Consider the following 24,789-nt stretch of genomic DNA (forward strand, 5'->3'; position numbering starts at 1 on the left):
CCCCGAAGCTTTTTGTGAAGCATGTATCGAGGCTTGTATCGTTTTGTGCCAGTGACGTCATCGATGACAAACGAAGCCTCGCTGCCTGTCGATACCACGTGACTGCTTCAGGAAGCCATTCAGATCGGTTGAACCGTTGAACCACAACGCTCATAATACCAATGGATGTATAATAAGAACCATATTACCCCTCCTGTACCCGGGCCCGGTGACACGATGGAATCAAGAGAGCTCAGACCCTCACCTATAGCCTATAGAGGTCGGAACATGTCATAACGTATAAATAGAAACAAGCATAAATAAATGTAGGAATAAAAACATGAATAAATACAGAAATAAATACAGGAATAAATATGTTCCAGTGTTTTCAGGGAGCTGTAGTGTGTGTGCTGTGGCTCAGCTGGAAAGCAGTTGACTCACGACCGCAGGGTCTCTGGTTCAACGACTGAACAATACGTATTTTTTGTTGTTTATAAAAGCTACAGCTAAATGAGACAATGTAGTTAATAAATGTATTCTTTGATATGGTTTAGCCTTTCTCAGGCTACAACATGGTTAAGTTTATGAAGGAATGCAAATCCCTCTTTGCAATCTTTACCAGCCTCCTTAGGCTTTTCAATCACAATCATTCAACTGGAATAAAAACAATATTGTTAACATGAAAATAGGATTTAATGTTCGTTGTTTAGAGTTATTCTAAGGCTTTACTCATTGGGAACTCGGTATGAGATAGAGCACACTGTTGAGATGTCCAATCTGCCTGTTTTACACACTATGACCAACAGGGGGTTTGTGTTCAAATGAAGCCCATGATGAAGCCTCATGAGATGAACCCTTTTGCGAACCAATTGGCTGGAAAGCTTCATAAGGCTTCATCTCACCATCACTAGTGTGAAGCAGGCAGGACCCAAATGCAGATACAAACTGAAAAACTCCTTTATTTCAAGGCTAGGCGCAGATAAACAAAGACAAAACAGAACACTCACAGAAGAAGTAGTGATGACACAAGACGAACCGACAAAGGCAGACAGAAAAACCCAGAACTTAAATACACACAAGACTAATCACAGAAACAAGACACAGGTGAGGAGGGAGGAGAAAACACAGGGACACCAGGTGAACACAATCGGGTAAATTAGAAACACCAGGGAAACTAACGACAGGGAACCACAGACAGATTTAAACAAGACACAACGCAGACAGAAACAGGCAAGACAGGAAGTGAAGACCTTTCAACATAAAACGAAAGACAGAAAAAGACAAGACAAAATACAATACAGACAGATCGTGACAGCTGTGTTCTCCTTGTGGTTCAGGTCTTTGCTTCAAGAACTCCTTTACGATGTGCAGCAAATAAAATGCAGCTGAGAATGATGTAGAAATTCTAAAGTTTTAAAAGCGAACAACAAAAATAACTTGAATTCATACCTTGGTCCATCGCTATGCTCTCCATTTCCAAACATAATAGGTCGAGGCATAGACCAGTCACTCTTCATGGACACACAGCTGGGTCCAGGAGAGTCTGGTCTCTCATGGGGGATCCTCATAGAAACACAATCACTGATGAATATTCAGAAGATACAACTTTATTGATAATTATGTTGAATTTCAAGCGTTTTAATAAAGAAAAGAAAAATGACTTTTGCTTTAAATTCTTACTCTAGAATATCATCATGCTCTCCATCTTTAAAGTCAATAGGTCGAGGCATAGAATTGTCACTCTTCATGGACACACAGCTGGGTCCAGGTCCAGGTCCTGGTCCAGGAGGGTCTGGTCCAGGAGGGTCTGGTCTCTCACGGTGGATCCTGATAGAATCAAAAACATGATGAATGCAAAGGTGCACTGACACTCTGCTGAACATGATGCTGACTTTTGAACATGTTAATCCTGATAAGATGAATAATAACTTTGGATCAGTGGTTTCCATCTTGCAGGTTGGCAGGCTCAAACGTCCTCTGTAGATTCCTGGAGGATCTGTTGTGGTGTCGAACCTAAACACAAACACAACAACATGCTCGTTACTGCTCCTTCCTCTCTGTCACACACTGGATCTGGGAATGAACAAGAAGGGAGTCTGAGTGAGCTCATACTAAATCAAACACAAAGTATTTATCTATGGAGATTTACAATGAAGTGTGTTCATCAGCAATATCAAGACTGAGAGAAGTCAACGGACGAGCGGCATATCTGCTGTGGAGGTTAGAGTTAGGGTTAGGGTTAGGGAATGATGTCCTTTTATTTTTCCTCTTCATAAGTTCTGCCACTGCAGTTACAGAGTGTGTTCTCTTGCATGCAATAGGCATTACATTGGGACCCACTTTTTATCCACTGCAAAGGATTGTGGGTCAGAATAGCCAGGAAAGCATGCTGGTTTACAAACTACAAAATGCAACCAGCTGCAGTTGAACATCCTGGTATTCTGGAGTCCTAGACAGGATGCAGGGACCCCAACACGGGCTGCACAGCCCGCAGATTCACCCAGACAACAGTATGTTGAGCATATAGGTGTTAGGTTGTCACAATGTGTTAAAGAACACCCACAATGAACTGACTTGGATAGGACAGGATTTCAGAAACAAAGTCCAGCTGACATGAGACTCCACTGGAGCGTCTCTGACTGCAGTATCATTGAAGACATGAAGACCCTCTACACACAGTGACTGTGGAGAGACCTCAAAGGATGCTTTATAACCTGCCTGGTGTGTGTACGCTTCAGAGATAAAGAAATGAAAACACCTCAGTCTCATTGATCCGAGCCGTCAGTCCGGTTCTTACATTTCCTCCCAGCACTAAGGATGCTTACTCAGATTACAATCAAACTGCTGCCAGAAACTGTCACCTTTACAAGGAAGTCTTTCTGGAAAAACATTCTCCACAATACTTTAGAAGAGATATTTAGCATGAAGACATATTAGTTCTGTTCAGTTAAACGGTGATAGAGCACGATGTGATCAGAGTCCTGATGATCCAACCTCTACAGATTCCTCTGGTAGGATTCTCTCCTGATGAACTGAGTTTCAGGAAACAAAGCTCCATGGTAAGGCAGGGTGACGTCTTGATTATATTTATCCACAAATGTATAATCCCAGATTTCCAAAAAGCATTTAAATCATATTCTCACCTGTTGAATTATCTTCAGGTCAAACCTCTGCATGTGTGGAAGAAACTCTGCTCATCTCTTCCTCATCAGTCCTCCTGTGTCTGCCTGCATCTGATCTGAGGACGCCGTCACTCCCTCATAACTTCAGAGCATCAAAACACATGAGTCACAAGAAACCTGTCCAACAAGCACAAGAAACCAGTCAATTTGAGAGAGGGTGTAGTTCTACTAGCTGGCCACTAGATGGTGGTAACTGATCATCCAATGAAATAAAGCTCAGCACTAATTTACAAATGTTCACTCTGACAGTTGACTGATCTCATTAGCATCCTAGTGTAGCTGTGATGAAGAGTTTCCCACAGACTCACAGTATTGACTGATCTCCTTCCTCTCTGCGGACGCCTGAAGACAGATCTGTTCTTTTATCATGTTGTTTTCCAGGTTAAAGTCAAGAACATTGTAACTATGGATCCTACACCAATAACACAATAAATCAATGTTATTTATAATCGTACTTTTCAACTCAAAGTGCTACAGAGTAAAACAATCTGAATAAAAAGATGTACACATTAAGTAGACAGGGAAACAAGAGGATGGTTAAAGTTCTAGCGAAAGGCTTTGTTAAAACAAATGTTTTTTAGGCCTTACAAGTTCATTAGCTTCAAATAAGATATACCATTTTGAGTGATGCAAAAAAAAATGCATTGTTATGATGTTATTTTGATTGGCACAGTATTTATTTATCAACAAATTAATTTTGGATGAAGTTTAAGTGAACATTTTTGACACAATGACGATTTTTGACCTACATCTTGTGATATTCACGCTGAAACATTATCAGTCTAACTGTCAAAAACACAAGACATCAAATGATAATAAACAACAGGACTGATCACCGTGGAATTCCCCTGGAAACCAACATCAGAAACAACAACAGAGCCGCCTGCAGCGTCTTGGCCTAATAGTCGTGTCGCACACACATTGCAGTGAGAACAGCAAGTGATCAAGTACGTTCTGCTCAAACCGTCAGAGGATAGAACTGGCCTTTTTGAATGGCCACGTTAAATCCTGGATTCTGATTGGTGGGTCTGTTATCTCTGTTTAGTAGTTAGTTGCTCAGGATGCTCTGATCGAGGGACCCTGTGCTGTCACATCGATCCGGTCAGTGTAACTTAGTTTAAAGACATTTGAACTGTCAGAAAACACAATGGAATACTTTGAGAATATGATATCTTAAAGTAACAGAGAAGAAGAACACTAGTGTTTAAAGGGAATGGGCTCTGGCTGTATTTAGAGACTGGTTGATGGGAAACACAATTTAAAACAGACTTGGACAGTTACTGAAAACCTGGATCAGTGCTGCCGTCATTTTAAGTTACGATGCTGCAGTTCAGACGCTGAGACTAGAACAGAAGGAGCCCTCCACTAACATATCTCACGCTATCACAAACATCCCATCAGAAAAGTCAACGCTCCATCAAACAGTTTCAGATACAAAGTCCAGCGACTCCACTGGAGCGTCTCTGACTGCAGTATCAGTAAATACATGAAGGCCCTAAACACGCAGTGACTGTGAAGAGACCACAAAGAGGTTTAACATCATTCCTGGTTTGTTTACTCTTCAAAGATTAAAAATAAACAAAGCACCTCAGTCACGTTGATCCAGGTGTGACACTCCCTCACAGCACTGATGATCTCAGGTTACAATCAGACTGCTGCCAACAGCTGGCACCATTACAAGGAAGTCTTTCTAAAATCATTCTTTAAGTCCAAGGAAATTCTGTACAGTTCTTTATAGACATATAGAATCATTATCAATAACATTAGTCCTGTCCATTTAAACAGTGATACAGAACAATGTGATCAAAGTGATCCTGATGATCGAACATCTACAGATTCCTCTGGATTCTCATCAATGAACTGAGTTGTAGTGAACACATCTCTGTGGTTAGCTCAGGTCACTACTTGGTTATTTTATCCCCAAATGTCTAATCCCACATTTTGAAAATCATGTTCTCACCTGTTGAATTCCCTTCAGGTCAATGTAGACGCCTGCGTGTGTGGAGGAGACTCTGCTCATGTCTTCCTCCTCAGTCCTGTGTCTGCCTGCATCTGATCTGAGGACGCCGTCACTCCCTCATAACTTCAGAGTATCAAAACATATATCAGAGGAGAACAGGTCCAACAAGAGCAAGAAACCAGTGAGAGGTGATGCAGTTCTACTAGCTGTCCACTAGATGGGGCTAACTGAGAATCTAATGAAGCACAGTCAGCAGCGACATTGAGATGTGATGAAGCAGCCGTGTTGATCATGAGATCTGTCTGATTAGAAACATATAGGATTATTTTAAACACACCTGCTAGCAAATACATTAGCAACAACAAATAGCTCTAACACCATTTACGACTCGTTCAGGTTAGGACATTTCACTGCTACCTGTTATGAGAAATAGCTTGTTCAAGAAGAACAGATGGTGAACTTGAAATGCTCACTGAGCATGATGACATGTTCTATTACACTCTACACTTATGATCATATTACAGATTGATCACAAATATAGAAGTATTATACATTTTATCATCGGCATTCAAAATTCACAAGGATTCAATTGAATACATCTCAGTGTCTGATAGAAACAACACATATGCCATATTGCAGTCTCTGGATGAGCAAGCTAATCTGAAGGAAATAAAACAAAAGATATGTACGCACTTGTTTCATCATCAAAGTCAGAACTGGATGAGGAGGAGACTTCAACATGTCAGCTTCAGTCTTCAGGGGTTGATAAGCTAACAAAGTGTTTGATACTGACTTGTCAATAGCTTTCATAACAAGTCCTTTAACACAGGGCATAAAGCAACAGCCACTCAGAGCCAGAAGTCCTATGACAGTGATTAGAGAGGTGAGAATAGCTCAAATCACCGCTTCCCATTTACCAAGCCATCAACCAGCCTGTAAGTGAAGGTCTAGTGTTCAGCTAACTCTGAGTGACCGAAGCTCAGCTGAAGCTTTAGTGACAGATCCATCTAACAGTGTTGTTAGGGATAAATGTTCAGCATCACGAACAGATCACAAACACCTCCTTCCTCAGCCAGGAGCATCTCTGGAGCCATTCTGTTCTGTGGGAGGTAGCATCGAACTGTTCAGCTGATCCTTTAATAGCATCATGAGTGCAATTAACGAAACGTTGCTGATTATAATAAATATAATTCATCATCTCAACATTTGTATTAATAGTTACCCAAAGGAAGAGTGGTTAGAGTCCCGCCAATATCTGATGTCTAGCTATAAACTCCTCTGGCACTCCCCGAGGAACGCCTATGCATGCATGCAATCTCTGTCGTCGAAAGAGGCCAACGGTGCATCCCTTTTCTCTCGGGAGGGTTTGAGATTCAGATCTTTAATTTGACCTATCGTCACAGGCATAGTTAACATCACTGCGGTACATGTACCCAACCAACTACTTTAGAGTATCAACACAAACAGAGCCACGTGAAAACCTGTGTAACCAGTGTCAGAAACCCAGTCAGTGTTCGTGGTGATGTAGTTCCAATAGCTGCCCACTAGATGGCTCTAAATGACTTTGAATTGTGATCTCTTATTTCAGACAAGTGGAAAGAAAACCTTTTAAGTCGACATTTACTTTTTATTTATACTTTTCTATCTTCGTGTTTGTAGATTTTTCCTAAAGTCACCAAAAGTTAGAATATCATAAAGCCTCATTTGCATATTCAAACATAACATTAAATAATTGTCTTGTCCTGCTCTTGGTTTGACTTCAGGTGATCCAGGTCGTCAGCTAGTGTTGACAGAACAGCAGAATGTGCAGCACTTAGATTGTGATCTTCATTTCCTGTCATCTGTGAAACATGAAGGAAGTGTCAGAACCAACCCAGTCTCATAAAAAAACATGTATAACTACGTTGGTCCAACAATTACAAAAACGCCTCTGAAATTGTAAGATCCCTACGTTTTTTTTCACCATTCATTCCAATGGCTGCGTCTATGTCACGTGATCTTCAAATTTCTCCCTGCAGAAAAAAAAAAACATGGCCGACCTTCGTTTTATTCTCGGTGTAAAATGCCTATTTTAAGGTTAGTTTGGCCATTAAAATGCCTTTTGATGTCATTTGATGTGAGAAATATGAGTTGTTATTTCAGATGATGTGTGCAGTGGATGTACATGATCTTTAGTGTGCTAGTTATTACGAAGATTACTTCAGGAAATTGTGTCTATACAACGTTTTCATTGTTACCAAGGTGGTTGCTAGGGACGCTGCTATCGATATTATTTCTGTTATGTTGTGAAACGAGAATAAAACGAAGTTCGGCCATGTTTTTATTTTCTGCAGGGAGAAATGAGAAGATCACGTGACATAGACGCAGCCATTGGAATGAATAGTGAAAAAAAACGTAGGGATCTTACAATTTCAGAGGCGTTTTTGTAGAAATACTACGTCCTACGTTGTGGACCGACGTAGTTATTACACGTTTTTTTGTGAGACTGGGTTGTCAGAACAGGTCTTAAAAACGGATCAATGTGACTGAGGGACTATTATTTTTCAAATCCTAATATAACATGCAGGCATTGAGTGTTCAGGGTTCAAATACATCTGTTACCCAAATGGCATTCCTCAATTACTCTGAAAACAAAGGAGTGTCCTTACGTAGAAAATTGAATACAGAACAAAATGCTCAACATTTTAATTATCAAGTCTCTCCTTTTAACTTCTGTCATAATTTAAGGATTTAAAATCACAGACGTTAATGTATCTCTGCCACCATAAATCCCCTAAAACCATTTTTGGAATATGTGGGTGAAATACAAAAAAAGTGCGGTATTGTAACAGAATAAAATGTAATATTTGATACAGGTTTTTTTTTAAGTTTGTGATTAAACATCTGGGGATAAAAATAACCAGGCAGTTACCTAAGCTATGCCAGTAGTATGGTTGCCTAAACATAACACATGTATGGATATTTCACATGAAAAACTTTTAAAGCTATCATACACAGTTTTCACACGGGCAGAGGAATACATTTGCCATTAAATACAAATGTGTTTGCAAGCCAACGCGTGTTTGAAGAAGTGGAAAAAGAACATCACCCTAGCAGCCTGAGCTTCTTCAGACTCCAGGTTTGTGGCTACGCTGGTTTCATGTCCCTCCGATGTGTTTGTACCTGCCGATCTGAAAGGTGTTGTGTCAGTCAGCACCATCTAGTGGAGAGCTATAGAACTGCATCCCCTCCATCACCTCTCACCTTGACTGGCTCTTCTTCCCGTTGGACCTGTTCTCACGTCACTCTGGTGTGTTTTTATACTCTGAAGTTATGAGGGAGTGACGGCGTCCTCAGATCAGATGCAGGCAGACACAGGACTGATGAGGAAGAGATGAGCAGAGTCTCCTCCACACAGGCAGGCGTCTACATTAACCTGAAGGGAATTCAGAAGGTGAGAACATGATTTAGACGCTTTTCAGTTTGTAAGCTTGTTGGGTATATTATTATACATGTGGGGATAAAAACAACCACTAAGTTACTTGACCTAATTAAACTTAATCTGTAGATGTTTGATCATCAGGATCACTCTGATCACATCGTGCTGTATCACTGTTTAACTGATCAGAACAAATGTGTCTTGGTGCTGATTCTATAAATCTATTTCAAAGTATCGTTGAATTTGCCTCAGAATTAAAGAGGAATGATTTTAGAAAGACTTCCTTGTAATGGCGACAGCAGTTCTTGGCAGCAGATTGATTGTAATCTGAGATATCATCTTCAGTGAAAAATCAGGGAGTGTCTGATGCTGTCTAAACCTCAGATCAACATGACTGACATGTTTTGTAATGTTTTAACATTGAAACATAGCAGACGTGATGTGTGTAAAGGGCCTTCATGTCTGTAATGATACTGCATTCAGAGACGCTCCAGTGGAGTCTCATGTTCGCTGGACTTTGTATTTGAAGCAATTTGATGGAGCGTTGACTTTGCTGATGGGATGTTTGTGACAGCATGAGATGTGTACATGTAGGGGTCCGTCGTTCTGTTCTATTATCAGTGTCTGAACTGCACCTCGGCCAAAACATAGATAAACTCCTCATTCTGCATTTAGTACTTTAAAAAAGTGTAGGATGTTTGAAGTGAATGTACTTGAGGCTAGCTGTTCTCAGTTTGTATCTTTATAGCTTGTTTGATTTATTGTACATTTTTAGTCACTTCAGATAATAGCGTCGCTAAATGTAATATAATGTAATATAATGTAATATAATGTGTCCGATCAGGCACACATGCACGTGATCCACGCTGCTTCATCATGTGTTAGTGCTGAGCTTTATTTCATTAGAGCAAGGGTCTTCAACGTTTTTCAGGCCAGGGACCCCCAAACTGATGGAGAGCTGGAGCAGGGACCCCCCTACTATATGTATGGCATACAATTGTGTTTTATATTAAACGGGGCCTAGTGCAGTGTATAAACATGCTACTCTGTTATTGTACATTCAATACTAAGCTATTCAAATAATACACAGGTTAATATATTCATGTTTTTATTTTAAACATGTGCAAGGTGCAGGTGCAGTGGCCGTGCCACTGCCATTTATAAACATACATCTTGCATACAACACTGAGCTATTAAATTAATTCACAGATTTTAACTTAAAGCATACATGTAGAAGGGACAGGGAATCCTCAAACCATCTGTGGATGGCATATGCATATTTCCGGGTCTTCTCTCGTTTGCGCTTACCCTTATTAGCTGCTACATCAGCAGCAGGTTCCGCCTCGCCACTTGCATGTTCACTGGTGGTTTCGGAGGTAGATGGTATCTCTCTTGTGCTTGTGGATTTTTTTGGTCGAGTTACAAAACGATCAATTTGTATATATATATGAAGGTATGGTCTTCTCAATAATATTGCAGCGTGCGTCCTTGTGTCTGGGTCCTTAGTAAACTGGGGACTGAATAGGCTCTCGGACAATCACGGGGAACCTGACAGAGCCAGCGTGTGTCATGCGGTCTCCTGATTGGCACAGCAGCAATAGGGGCGGGTCCTCCCCTTTGTGTACACGAGGCCTGGTGGGACAGGACCGGGGTAGTCTCCTGCTGTGAGTGAACCGGCGCCTAGCTTGAGATAGCTACTGTGTGTAGCTGAATGCGTGCATTGCTGACTAAAAGATAACGTCTTCTGCCTCCATTTCTCCGTTCGCTACAATATGTTGGATTCATGTTAATGTGCATTTAAAGACATTTCAATTTGTGGGAAAAAGTTTTAAGAAATATAAAAAATTGTCTAATCAACCAAAGATTTCGCGACCCCCCTGCAGTACCTCCGCGGACCCCCTGGGGGTCGCGGACCCCCTGTTGAAGACCTCTGCATTAGAGGGTCCGTTAGCACCACCTAGTGGACAGCTGGTAGAACTACACCACCTCTCACTGACTGGGTTTCTGACTGAAGAAGAGTTTCCTCCTCATGTGAAGCCGTCTCAATTGACCTGAAGGGAATTCAACAGGTGATGATAAGATAGAGATGCTTTTTATTTGAGATTATATTTGGGGATGATTCCAACCAAGAAGTAACTTAAACTGAGAAGGTATTTGTGTTTCCTAAAACTCAGTTCATCAGGTGAGAATCCTCCCGGAGGAATCTGTAGAAGTTTGATCATCAGGATCACTTGTTCTGCATCACCGTTTAACTGGACAGGACTAATGTTTCCTGATGCTGATGCTATAAATCTATTCTACAGTATTGTGGAGAATGTCCCTCGGAGGTAAAGAAGAATGGTTTTAGAAAGACTTCCTTGTAATGGTGCCAGCAGCTTTTGGCAGCAGTTTGATTGTAATCTGAGATATCATCAGCAGTGAAAAATGCAGGCAGTTTCTGATCCGGTCCAACAGCTCTGATCAACGTGACTGACATGTTTAAAAAAGAAAAAGTTCAACATAGAAGAGTAACAGATGTGATATAACCTCTTTGTGGTCTCTTCACAGTCACTGTGTGTTTAGGGCCTTCATGTCTTTACTGATACTGCAGTCAGAGACGCTCCAGTGGAGTCTCATGTTCGCTGGACTTTGTATTTGAAACTGTTTGATGGAGCGTTGAGTTTTCTGATGGGATGTTTGTGATAGCGTGAGACATGTTAGTGGAGGGGTCCGTCTTCTGTTCTAGTCTCAGCGTCTGAACTGCAGCATCATAACTTAACACCTGTTAAGCCCTGGAGACATTTTTACCAAAACCAAACACAAGTCTCATAAGAAGTGTCTAAATGACCCCAGAGCGAAAAAATGCAAACTGACTTTGGCACAGAACTCAAGATAAAGATACCCTTATTACTTATCGTAACTGCACATACAAGATATCCGATTAAAGCTGAGACTCCACAGATTATATAGGTATAGTATCATCACTGAGCGATCCGAACTCACGACAGGGGAAGCAAACTCAGACATCACAACTTGTAGCATTACGGAGCTTTTACGGAGCTTTTACGGGAGATCGTCTCACCGTAGCTGTCAATCTGATCAAAAGACGTGTTCAATGGCATTAAAATGAGAAAAAACGCGGCTGAATCGGTTGATCCATAGGTTGATAATGTGTCTGTCGCTTTGAAAAAATTATTTATAATCCATAACTAAATTTTTATGTAAAAATCGGAGAAAAAAAGTTAGCTGCTAATGGTAGCCACCAGAGTGTATGCAGCTTCCGGTTTTGGCTACGCGTCACTCTCACTCCTTATTTGTTCATGTGTTGGTGTGTGTAGATCTTCCCCTCGATTCTATTGGCTCTAGCGGTTATAAAGAGATTTCATTCGTCAAAATCGAGCAAGGGGGCCAGAGATATGGAAAATCCACCCAAATGACCCCAGAAGTGTTTTTTTTGTTTTGCTAAACCTCTCTAAAAAGTTCAAATTTCACTTGTTTTGCATCAATCTTGATACAGGTACTTATTATATGTTGTACTTTGGATTCCTAAAGCTTTTGGTCTACTAACCCATCATTCAAAGGGTGATTTTCACTATAAGTAAACAAATATATTTGGACGGACACTATACTTTACATTTTTTTATTATGTTCAATCTGAATTTTCTTTAAAATAGGTTTATCATTACTTTGAGAATAAAGATTATTAATTTAACCCTTTTAGGGAAGATATGGTCATTTGTTCTGGGAATGTCATTTTCGAGACTGAGACCTGAAAAACAGGCTCAGGGTTGAACAGGTTAAGAAAATCTCTTGCGCTGATCTGGCCGCGGCACATGACGGTTTTGTGTGCCCTCCCATGAAAATCATATGCCCTCTCTGTAGATTTGTTCTGGCGCCGGGTCTGCCCACCAATCAGAATCCAGTGTTTAACGTGGCCATTAAAAAAGGCCAGTTCTATCCTCTGACGGTTTGAGCAGAACGTACTTGATCATTTGCTGTTCTCACTGCAATGTGTGTGCGACACGACTATTTGGCCAAGATGCTGCAGGCGGCTCTGTTGTTGTTTCTGAACTTGTAAGGCCTAAAACACATTTACAAAGCCTTTTGCTAGAACTTTAACCATCCTCTTGTTGCCCTGTCTACTTAATGTTTAAAATGTTTTTATTGAGATTTTTACTCTGTAGCACTTTGAGTTGTGTTTATTAAAATGAAAAGTGTGATTATAAATAACTTTGATTTATTGTATTATTGGTGTAGGATCCATAGTTACAATTGTCTTGACTTTAACCTGGAAAAAGTCACATTAAAATAAGAGATCTGTCTTCAGGCGTCCGCAGAGAGGAAGGAGATCAGTCAATACTCTACGTCTGTGGGAACCTCTTCATCACAGCTACACTAGGATGCTAATGAGATCAGTCAACTGTCAGAGTTAACATTTGTAAATTAGTGCTGAGCTTTATTTCATTGGATGATCAGTTACCACCATCTAGTGGACAGCTAGTAGAACTGCACCCTCTCTCAAACTGACTGGTTTCTTGTGACTCATGTGTTTTGATGCTCTGAAGTTATGAGGGAGTGACGGCGTCCTCAGATCAGATGCAGGCAGACACAGGATTGATGAGCAGAGATACATGAAGCATGAAGGTGTTTCAATTGACCTGAAGGGAATTCAGAAGGTGAGAATATGATTTAAATGCTTTTTGGAAATTGAATAATTGGATCAAAGAAAAGCTAACCAGACAAAGTATTTTTGTTTCCTAAAACTCATCAGGTGAGAATCCTGCTAAAGGAATCTGTAAATGTTTGATCACTTGTTCTGTATCACCGTTTAAATGTTTCTTGCTGCTAAATATCTCTTCTAAAGTATTGTGGAGAATGTTTTTTAAGAACAACTTCCTTGTAAAGGTGACAGTTTCTGGCAGCAGTTTGATTGTAATCTGAGTAAGCATCCTTAGTGCTGGGAGGAAGTGTAAGAACCGGACTGACGGCTCGGATCAACGGGACTGAGGTGTCCATACAGTAAACATACATACGTTTGTCTGGGGGATTACGGGGGCTGTGCAGCATAGTTGATTTAGTATGAGCTCACTCAGACTCCCTTCTTGTTCATTCCCAGATCCAGTGTGTGGCAGAGAGGAAGGAGCAGTAACGAGCATGTTGTTGTGTTTGTGTTTAGGTTCGACACCACAACAGATCCTCCAGGAATCTCCAGAGGACGTTTGAGCCTGCCAACCTGCAAGATGGAAACCACTGATCCAAAGTTATTATTCATCTTATCAGGATTAACATGTTCAAAAGTCAGCATCATGTTCAGCAGAGTGTCAGTGCACCTTTGCATTCATCATGTTTTTCATTCTATCAGGATCCCCCGTGAGAGACCAGACCCTCCTGGACCTGACCCTCCTGGACCTGGACCTGGAGCTGGACCCAGCTGTGTGTCCTTGAAGAGGGGAAACTCTATGCCTCGACCTATTGGGTTTAAAGCTGGAGAGCATGATGATAGTCCAGAGTAAGAATTTAAAGCAAAAGTCATTTTTCTTTTTCTTTATTAAAACGCTTGAAATTCAACATAATTATCTACAAAGTTGATTCTGAACATTCATCAGTGATTGTGTTTCTATCAGGATCCCCCATGAGAGACCAGACTCTCCTGGACCCAGCTGTGTGTCCATGAAGAGTGGCCGGTCTATGCCTCACCCTATTATGTTTGGAAATGGAGAGCATAGCGATGGACCAAGGTATGAATTCAAGTTATTTTTGTTGGTCGATTTTAAATCTTTATTATTTCTACCTCATTCTCAGCTGCATTTTATTTGCTGCACGTCGTAAAGGAGTTCTTGAAGCAAAGAACTGAACCACAAGGAGAACACAGCAGAGCTTCAAACTGATGTCAGACACTGAAGATTTAGCACTTCTGACAGTCTGACACAATCAGCACATTCAGACTGTCCTGTTCGGATCAGCCTGCTCACTTTAGTCCGGTTTGTTTATCAAAGCTACTTCCTGTCCCCGTCTGCTTTTCATTGATGTCTCTTTTTCTGTCAGCCTGAATTTTACATGTTGCTGTTTTACCTTGTTGAGTGTTTCTTTAATGCATTGTTAGGTGCTCTTTGGTGTCTTGAAAGGCTCCTCCAAATATAAAATGTATTGTTGTTATTATTTATGAGTCAGATGTTTACTCTCTGACTCAGGGCATATATTGAGTCCTATCAGTATCTGAAGGAGAGAAGGTTTACAACCTTTCTTTATGCATATTAAGAAGTAAGAAAGGGGTCATCTCTTAACCCAGCTGATGCATTTTAGCTGAAGTCCTGTTTCTCGCTTGAGGCAAAGGAAAAGTCTCTGTGACCTTTTGACCTGTGCTGGACTCTGGTGATCTGATCTATATGAATGCACCTTCCCATTACCTGAACAAGTTAGATGCCATCTATCACAGTGCGCTGAGATGTGTTACTATTTGTAAAGCACTTGCTCATCACTGTACCCTGTATGCCAAGGCAGGTCTGCCTTCACTAACTGTACGGAGGCTCAGGATCACTTGTTCTGCATCACCGTTTAACTGGACAGGACTAATGTTTCCTGATGCTGATGCTATACATCTATTCTACAGTATTGTGGAGAATGTCCCTCGGAGGTAAAGAATGGTTTTAGAAAGACTTCCTTGTAATGGTGCCAGCAGCTTTTGGCAGCAGTTTGATTGTAATCTGAGATATCATCAGCAGTGAAAAATGCAGGCAGTGTCTGATCCGGTCCAACAGCTCTGATCAACGTGACTGACATGTTTAAAAAAGAAAAAGTTCAACATAGAAGAGTAACAGATGTGATTTAACCTCTTTGTGGTCTCTTCACAGTCACTGTGTGTTTAGGGTCTTCATGTCTTTACTGATACTGCAGTCAGAGACGCTCCAGTGGAGTCTCATGTTCGCTGGACTTTGTATTTGAAACTGTTTGATGGAGCGTTGACTTTTCTGATGGGATGTTTGTGATAGCGTGAGACATGTTAGTGGAGAGCTCCTTCTGTTCTAGTCTCAGCGTCTGAACTGCAGCATCGTAACTTAAAATGACGGCAGCACTGATCCAGGTTTTCAGTAACTGTCCAGGTCTGTTTAAATTGTGTTTCCCATCAACCAGTCTCTAAATACAGCCAGAGCCCATTCCCTTTAAACACTAGTGTTCTTCTTCTCTGTTACTTTAAGATATCATATTCTCAAAGTATTCCATTGTGTTTTCTGACAGTTCAAATGTCTTTAAACTAAGTTACACTGACCGGATCGATGTGACAGCACAGGGTCCCTCGATCAGAGCATCCTGAGCAACTAACTACTCAACAGAGATAACAGACCCACCAATCAGAATCCAGGATTTAACGTGGCCATTCAAAAAGGCCAGTTCTATCCTCTGACGGTTTGAGCAGAACGTACTTGATCACTTGCTGTTCTCACTGCAATGTGTGTGCGACACGACTATTAGGCCAAGACGCTGCAGGCGGCTCTGTCGGCTCTGTTGTTGTTTCTGATGTTGGTTTCCAGGGGAATTCCACGGTGATCAGTCCTGTTGTTTATTATCATTTGATGTCTCGTGCTTTTGACAGTTAGACTGATAATGTTTCAGCGTGAATATCACAAGATGTAGATCACACATCGTTGTAGAACAATGCGTTTGATCAAAAAGGTTCATTAAAACTTCATCCAAAAATAATTTGTTCATAAATAGTTAAAATTGCAATTTCCAACTTAGCCAATCAACATAAATATCTCTTCTAAAGTATTGTGGAGAATGTTTTTCAAGAAAGGCAGTTTGATTGTAATCTGAGTAAGCATCCTTAGTGCTGGGAGGAAATGTAAGAACCGGACTGACGGCTCGGATCAACGAGACTGAGGTGTTTTCATTTCTTTATCTCTGAAGCGTACACACACCAGGCAGGTTATAAAGCATCCTTTGAGGTCTCTCCACAGTCACTGTGTGTAGAGGGTCTTCATGTCTTCAATGATACTGCAGTCAGAGACACTCCAGTGGAGTCTCATGTCAGCTGGACTTTGGATCTGAAATCCTCTCCTATCCAAGTCAGTTCATTGTGGGTGTTCTTCAACACATTGTGACAACCCAACACCTATATGCTCAACATACTGTTGTCTGGGTGAATGTGGGGGCTGTGCAGCACGTGTTGGGGTCCCTGCATCCTGTCTAGGACTCCAGAATACCCTGCATCCTGTCTAGGACTCCAGAATACCAGGGTGTTCAACTGCAGCTGGTTGCATTTTGTAGTTTGTAAACCAGCATGCTTTCCTGGCTATTCTGACCCATAATCCTTTGCAGTGGATACAAAGTGGGTCCCAATGTAATGCCTATTGCATGCAAGAGAACACACCTTGTAAATGCAGTGGCAGAATTTATGAAGAGGAAAAAGAAAAAGTATATAATTTCCTAACCCTAACCCCCCTTTAAAACCATCATGGCGTACCGTCGAAATAAAAATCTGAAAGATATCTTGGTACGTACAGCCCTTAAGAAGATCACCAAACCTTCAAACCTGGACACTCACTTTCGCACCTTAAATTCCTCGCCGGCATGGTCCCGGGCCAGGGTGCTCCGATCTGGCGTTTGTTTACCCTTCTATCAACAAACCTTGTATATGCTGTTACCTGCAAACACTACAAAGTGTGAAACGGGAGCAACGTTAAAACAAAGACCATATCAACACCTGTACCAGATCAAGAAAATGAATACCAATACATTACTTTACACTCACTTTATCCAACACACCATCTCCAATCTGTTAATCGCGGGCCTCGAGTCAAACCCCTCTTGGTCATTTGGCCAAAGGAGAGCAGCAGAGAGAAGGTGGATCTGGAGACTCTCCTCCAGGTCACCTGGGGGTTTTAACAATGTTTAGTCACCGATCACCTCCTGAAAGAAAGACCTAGGAGTACTGTATTAAACACCTCATTTAAAATATAAAACTGCCCCTAACCCCATCCCTCCTGAATGTAACTCTTTTATAAACCATTCTTATTGTTCCAAACCTTAAACCCCTTTATTGGACCCTTACCTTCTTTCCTATTCAGAAACTATTCTCTTTCCTCATACCTTAACCTTCACTCTTCCCTCCCTTCAATCTAACCCTTCCCCCCCCACCATAACCATTTCCTAATCCTAACTAATTCTAACCTTTTCCCCTCCTCAACCTAACCTCAAAACCCCTCCTCCCCCTGAGTATTAATGTTAACCCTTTTCCTTTTTCCTCCTCCTTACTTCCCCTTACTCCCTTACACTTCTTAAACCTCAAAACCCCTTTAACCTTACTCCTACCCTCTCTCCTAACTAGAAACTATTCCCTTCCCTCATATCTAACCCTTCCCCCTCCCCTTCCCTCAAGCTACCCCTTCCCCTCACCCTAACCATAACCACTCCCCAGCTTCTTACCTAATCCCAACCTTTTTTCCTTCCCAACCTAACCTCAGAAACTCTCCTACCCCTTAGTAGTAATTTCAACCCCTTTTCTTTCTCCTCCTTCCTAACCCTTGGTCAGAGTCCTGCATCGGGTCGGGTACCCGACTCGCGGGTGGTATTTTTTCAAACGCTTTTTTCCGTGTTCGGTTCTGGGTAAAACAAAGATGATGCGGGTCGGGTCGCGGGTATTGCATAATAAATATATTAAAATAATAACAATTTAGTTTAATGTTTAAATCCTCAGACCTCTCCCCCGCGGGACCGTGCATAATCATAACCTCTGCAGCGCATCAATCTGCTGCTGAGCGCCACATTCAAAATGGCTGAGGTGAAGATCTCTAGCGGAGAATACAGCATTTTCAATAACACTTCCTCAAGAGCGAAATCCAACGTCTGGGAGGCTTCTGGTTCCTAGATGGAGAAAATAACCAACATCCCACGCTTTTTGAGACAAATATGCACCTGCGTGTGTTAATAATTGCACGTTTTCACTGCTCATATATAGGCTATGCGGGTCGGGTCGGGTCGGGTGGCGGAACTAATTGGCAACATGTGCGGGTAGCGGGGCGGGTTCGGTATTGCACATCGCGGGAGCGGGTCTTGAAAATCAGACCCGTGCAGGACTCTGCCCTTGGTATCAATTTCAGCCCTTTTCCTTTCTCCTCCTGCCTACTCCCCCTTATTCCCTTAAACCTCAAATCCCATTCACCTTACTCCTATCTTCTTTCCTAACTATAGGCTATTCCCTTCCCTCATATCTAAACATTCACTCTTCCCTCCCTTCAGGCAATCCTTCCCTCCCCTCCATCCTAATCATTCCCTACCTAATCCTAATCTTCCTTTCTCCTTCCCGAACCTAAACCCCCAAACCTCCCCCCCCCCTAAAAAACCTCTCCTACCCTTCACTATTATTTTTGCCCCTTCTAATTAGTTCTCTAGGTTAAAATAAAACCTTATAATAATAGCAGCATTGGTTTTATTCTATTAAACTAACCAGATATGAAAGATGTGCCCGTGCCTCACCCCTGTCACCACAAGATGGTGACAGGTGACTCTAATTTCTTACTTAACCTCCACAGCAGATATGCCGCTCGTCCGTTGACTTCTCTCATCCTTGATATTGCTGATGAACACACTTCATTGTAAATCTCCATAGATAAATATATTGTGTTTGATTTAGTATGAGCTCACTCAGACTCCCTTCTTGTTCATTCCCAGATCCAGTGTGTGACAGACACCTTTGCATTGATTATGTTTTTGATTCTATCAGGAGACCGGACTCTCCTGGATCCAGCTCTGATTCCATGAAGAGTGAATCGACTCGACCTCCATCGTTTGAAGATGGAGAGCATAGCGATGGACCAAGGTATGAATTAAAGTTATTTTTGTTGTTCGCTTTTGAAACTTTAAGCAGCTTTGCCTTCACTTACTGTACGGAGGCTCAGTCATTGGTACATGTTCATATATAAAGCCATGCTGGGTAAACTCCCATCTTACATCTGCTCTCTGATCACACAGAGAGTTGCAGGTAGCTATTGCCTGAGATCATGATGTGGTTTTGTTACATATGCCAAGAGCAAGGACTGACCTAGGTACGAAAGCTTGTATGTGCGCAGCTCCTCTTGCTTGGAACAGTCTTCAAAAATATTTGAAAATGAGCAAATTGGTTCCACTGCATGTTTTTAAAGCTTGGTGCAATGCTATTTGATACTGTTGGAACTTGTCAATGTCTCTAGGTATGTGAATGCAGCCCTGTACATATGATGTCCTTTTGTGTTATCTGTTGTTTTATGTTCATGTTGTAACCTACTTGCTGCCATGTTGGGCAGGTCTCCCTTGAAAAAGAGATCAATGATCTCAATGGGACCATCTGGTTGAATGAATGAAGAGAGCCTCAGGAAACAGTCACCAGCAAATCTTCATACAACAGGGCCCCAAGTCCTAATAACTGCTGACTGTGCAGACAATCAAGTTTAATCATTCTTTATTACACTTTTATCAGTGATTGTGTTTCTATAAGGATCCACCATCTGAGACCAGTCTACTGCACACTACATTATTCTGAAATGGTATTTTACTTAGACAAATTGAAAGACCATGGACATCGTTTTTAAGCTGTATGTCCGGTTTGAATGAGGATCTTTAAACTCAGCTCATGTAACTCTTAGTTTCTGTATTTGTTTAAAATCCTCCTCTTTGCTCCACAGAGTTCATCAGCAGAGATCAGAGGGTCCTGGTGGTCAGTCTGCCCAGCAGCATCAAACTCACCTGGACTCCATATTTAATGTGAGTGTGTGGCTCCCTCCAGTGAAAGACTCAAGGAACAATAAGTAAACAACTGTTTAATCCAGACCGCACCAACCCGTGAGAGCTACAAAAAATACTACAAAAACCTAGGGGTACGCAAAGATGATTTCAGTCTAGCAAGGGTAACAACAGCAGAGGTACTCATTAAACTGAGCGCCCTCCAACCTAACAAGGCCACTGGCCACGACAATATCCCCTCCAAATTCCTCAGAGACTCAGCAACCGCCATCTCACCAGTCATAGCTCACATAATTAACCTCTCCATAAAACAGGGGAAAGTACCCAAAGACTTCTAAATTGCAAGAGTAACCCCCCTGCACAAAAAGGGCAGCAAATTGGACCCAGGCAACTACCGCCCTGTCTCTATACTTACCTCCATCTCGAAAGTCATGGAAAAAATAGTATATGAACAGGTCGAAAAGTACCTCGCGGAAAAGAAACTAATCTATGAATTTCAATCTGGCTTTAGAACATCCCACTCCACTGACACATGCCTTCTTTATTTGAGCGACCACATCAAACAAGAGGTGGACGAGGGCAAGTACTGCGGCATGGTGATACCTACAAAAGGCTTTCGACACTGTCAATCACCCCATTCTGATTGACAAGCTAAAAGCAATTGGTTTTGATAAACTATCGGTGAGCTGGATGCAATCCTACCTGGAGGGGAGAGAACAGATGGTGGAGGTAAACGGTACTCGGCCCCCCCCCCCTCCCAGTGAGCTGTGGTGTTCCACAAGGAAGCATATTAGGTCCGTTACTGTTCCTAATTTATGTAAATGACATGTCATCAGCATGTGACTGCAACTTGTTCCTGTTCGCGGACGACTCAGCCCTGCTGGTCTCTGACAGGAACAGGTTGCAGGTTGAAAAAACCCTCAGCTCCGAGCTCGGCAGAATCTGCACCTGGCTCGCCGATAATAAATTATCATTACACCTGGGTAAAACAGAGTCCATTCTCTTCGGTTCGAAACATAATCTCAGCAAATCCGACGACTTCTCAGTTGCAGTGGGCGACATTATTGTCACAAGTAAGAAGGAAATTACATACCTAGGATCTATTCTTGAGGCAAACCTCTCCTGTGACAAAATGGCATCCAATGTAATAAAAAAAGTCAATCAAAGAACTAGATTCCTATACCGGATCTCCTCTCTGGTAAACAAGAACATCCTGAAGACTCTGGCAGGAGCACTCATTCAAGGGTACTATGACTATGCTTGCACGTCATGGTACCATAGCACCTCCAAGGCGCTAAAAATAAAACTTCAAACATCGCAAAATAAACTGGTCAGAATACTGCTTGACCTTTCATCTAGAACCCACCTCACCTCTGCCCACTTTGACAACCTAGGATGGCTTAGAGTAGACGACAGAGTACAGCTACTTGCAATGGGCCTGGTCTACAAGATCCACTACACCTCTATGGTACCCATGTACATGTCAAAATTCTTCCCAAAGGTCAAGGAATACCATGATCATAACACCAGAGGGAGCTCCACAAATCATGTGAAACCCAGATTTGGCACAAAAAAGGGGGAATACACGTTTCGCAATTATGCCACATCAAGGTGGAACGCTCTTCCCACAACTGTAAAGGAAAGTAAAACTATACTTACCTTCAAAACCTCTCTTAAAGAGCACCTTCGGGGGAGAGCATTGCAAAACTGGCCCCGGTAATGGTACAAATCTCAACCTGTCGTTCAATGGACAGCTTCCCCCCCCATCTATGTATATACTCGCATTTTAGACTCTGTTACTAACAGTGGCGGCGCCAGAGATTTTCTCTAGGGGGTGCTGTGGGGTAGCTTGACGTTTCATAGAGGGTGCTCAAACATTTAGGGTTTCCCATTAATGCACCAGCGCTACAGTTGAATTTTCTACTGCAACACTCCCCACGCACACACACACAGTGCACCCGCGACTGTTACAATGAAGGCTCGATAATCAGCTCACGGCATATAGGCAGGGGTAAAGTGCTATTTTTACAAGTGGGGAGCGGACCTCACCTCCTCTAGGAGGGTCCTCACCTCCTCTAGGGGGGTCCGGGGGCTAGCTCCCCCGGGAAGATTTGTTGTTACATATTTAAGTTAAAAGCATCAATCTGGTGCACTTTGAGAGCAACATTAAGAGATCTATGGATACATCTCAACACCCATACGAAACAGAACTGTCAACAGATTTTCTATTTCTTTATAGATATTTTACAAATCACTCCCCTTTTAAAACAAACCGTTTGAGACCCACTGAGATAACTAGACTAAAGTTAACTATCTAAACACTGAGAGTCCTTTACTTCACCTGAGTTGAGGTTATCTGAGACTCTCCGTCTGACAGGAGAGAGTTCTCCCTCCACCTTGTTGTTGAAAAAGCTCCTTATATCCATTAGCTTGGCTAGCTAGCACCAGATGCTAACCACAACGATCTCCGGTAGATACCCACTGGTGCGCGAGGCGAGCTCTCTCGCTCGCTCGCGCACGCACGCACACAAAATGGCTCGTGCCACACACACACACACACACACAGAGCAGGGCTTGAATGAAACACAGAGACCCAGAAGTAAGCTACTTGTACTCACGAGGCCTATTATGTGCAGAATCCCTCTCGCTTTCAGTTGGTTTTGATTGAGTGTCCACACGTGGTCGTTTAAGGACTAAAAAACGATCCATTTTTCACTTTGCTGTTAGCAAATCATTTGGCGCTCTAGCTAACAGGAAGTCAATCAAGTGTCACAAAGTAATTTAGCCTATGGGTAGGTCAAAAATCGAATGGGTGCTGACCATTGGCCTAATCATATCACCTGTGTTGGCTTTATGTTTTTGGTCAAAAATGTGTTTGTTTCACATATGCATTGATGTAATTAATAATATTTCTAATTTAATTTAATAAAAATAATAATAATAATTTTCGGAAGAAAAAAAAAACACATATTTCTTGGGGGTGCTTAGGGGGTGCTTTGGCAATCCTGGGGGGTGCTTCAGCACCCCCTAGCTCCCCCCTGGCGCCGCCCCTGGTTACTAACTGTATATCTGTAGACTTGGTATGTCTTAAATGTCCGGTTAGGATGTATTAGAACTAGGGCTGTCAAACGATTACAAATTTTAATCAGATTAATCACAGCTTAAAAATTAATTAATCATGATTAATCACCATTCGAACTATGTCCAAAATATGCCATTTATTTATGTATATTGTTGTGGGAATGGAAAGATAAATGAAAGAAGGCGGATATATCCATTTAACATACAGTATCTATGTTTATTATAACATTTTTCTGCGTGTCAAAATGAAAGACAACCCACACACCTATCAATCATCAAACCGTGGGGTCTTAATTCATTACGTGTTGATTTCTATCAACGGGGGAGTACTTCAGGAAAGTCGACGGGGGGGGGGGGCTAGTGGAGTACTTCGTGACCACAGAGTGTGAACGTTGTGATCAGCTGTTTTAGCGCAGTTCTCCAGTGAAGGGGGGGAGTCTCCCTCCGCAGCCGGTTGGCGTAGTTTTGGCACAATTCCGTTGTACAGACCGACGTTAACAGCAGCCCTGTCTGTGCACACGGAGACCGACTCTGTCGTCCGGTGATCTAACCGCCTTCTGGAAAAGCTTCACAAGTACGTCGGTACGCAAATGCACTTTGTGACACAAGTGACGGTACGCATTTCAGATTACACACATAACCTGCGTACCAGTTATGTGCACCCCTGTACTACAGCAAAAGTATTCTCCGTCGGGACTTCCTGCAACAACACCACGCCGTTATCAAATATGTTCTATTGAGAAGACGATCACTACGTGACAAAAGTTTTCAAAACCGAGTTGAGTAAAGTTAGAACGATATTGGCAGATTCGGATTTCACGGATCAATAACTCATGAACAAAATGTTATTCAGACACAAATGACGTCTCCTAAGTATCGTGGTAAGGTTGACAACGAACTACAATCACATGTTGATAAAAAAAAAAAGCCAATATGCGCCGTCCTCAAAACTGGACAAATTACATTGGTCTCTATCTGCAGCCGGAAAAGGAATGAGTGCTCAGGGACCGTCTGCAAAGTGCAACTCCGAAAAAAGAGAATACAATAATATTCAATAATATTCACTAGCGTCACTATTATACAGTGGAGTGCTACCAAACTCACTACACACATCAATAGTCTCCTGGTGGTTGGACTACAGCAGAGAGTTTGGAAGAATGTGCTTTTGAATAATTTTGGTGAATATTTATGGTGTAAAATCTTCAATAAATATGGTATAATCTTCAATAGCGTCACTATTATACAGTATATGTCTCCCAAACTCACTACACACATCAATAGTCTCCTGGTGGTTAGGTCCCCAACACATTATATCATATATTTTGCATTTAAAAGGTCAAATGCTTATTTTTAAAAGCTTGGTTTTACATTTTTATTACCCTCTACTATAAAACATCAATGTTATTTACCCAGGATATTCAAAATGCTAAATAATTAGTCTGATTTTAGCACAAGTAGGCCAAATTGTTGTGTCC

The 24,789-nt window shown here is 41.8% G+C and overlaps 2 protein-coding genes across 6 annotated transcripts in view; one reads left to right on the forward strand and one right to left on the reverse strand.

The window, feature by feature from the left end:
* The window catches only part of LOC117551382 (protein NLRC3-like), a 143,422-nt gene extending 138,173 nt beyond the window's left edge, over positions 1-5,249 (reverse strand). Inside the window, exons 1-5 of the mRNA XM_034224248.1 lie at positions 5,122-5,249; positions 3,123-3,278; positions 1,909-1,992; positions 1,660-1,806; positions 1,429-1,560 (exon numbers count right to left, since the gene is read on the reverse strand). Of these exons, the coding sequence (XP_034080139.1) occupies positions 1,429-1,560; positions 1,660-1,806; positions 1,909-1,928 (299 nt within the window). The 5' untranslated portion in view covers positions 1,929-1,992; positions 3,123-3,278; positions 5,122-5,249. The remainder of the gene's footprint in view (positions 1-1,428; positions 1,561-1,659; positions 1,807-1,908; positions 1,993-3,122; positions 3,279-5,121) is intronic.
* Positions 1-24,789, forward strand: part of LOC117551378 (NLR family CARD domain-containing protein 3-like) — a 79,214-nt gene that overhangs the window by 32,620 nt on the left and 21,805 nt on the right. For 2 of the 5 annotated variants that reach the window (XM_034224241.1, XM_034224244.1), the window contains exons 1-7: positions 8,453-8,554; positions 13,084-13,194; positions 13,695-13,778; positions 13,881-14,027; positions 14,143-14,256; positions 19,239-19,334; positions 20,176-20,254. The exons of 1 other annotated variant lie outside the window; for it this stretch is intronic. In XM_034224241.1, the coding sequence (XP_034080132.1) occupies positions 13,759-13,778; positions 13,881-14,027; positions 14,143-14,256; positions 19,239-19,334; positions 20,176-20,254 (456 nt within the window). In that variant the 5' untranslated portion in view covers positions 8,453-8,554; positions 13,084-13,194; positions 13,695-13,758. Of the gene's footprint in view, positions 1-8,452; positions 8,555-10,045; positions 10,609-13,083; positions 13,195-13,694; positions 13,779-13,880; positions 14,028-14,142; positions 14,257-19,238; positions 19,335-20,175; positions 20,255-24,789 lie in introns of those variants that run through there. 2 more of the 5 variants (XM_034224242.1, XM_034224243.1) reach the window with 2 other exon arrangements.

Source organism: Gymnodraco acuticeps, unplaced genomic scaffold (genome assembly GCF_902827175.1).
Source record: "Gymnodraco acuticeps unplaced genomic scaffold, fGymAcu1.1, whole genome shotgun sequence".
In the NCBI taxonomy this organism is placed as follows: domain Eukaryota; kingdom Metazoa; phylum Chordata; class Actinopteri; order Perciformes; family Bathydraconidae; genus Gymnodraco; species Gymnodraco acuticeps.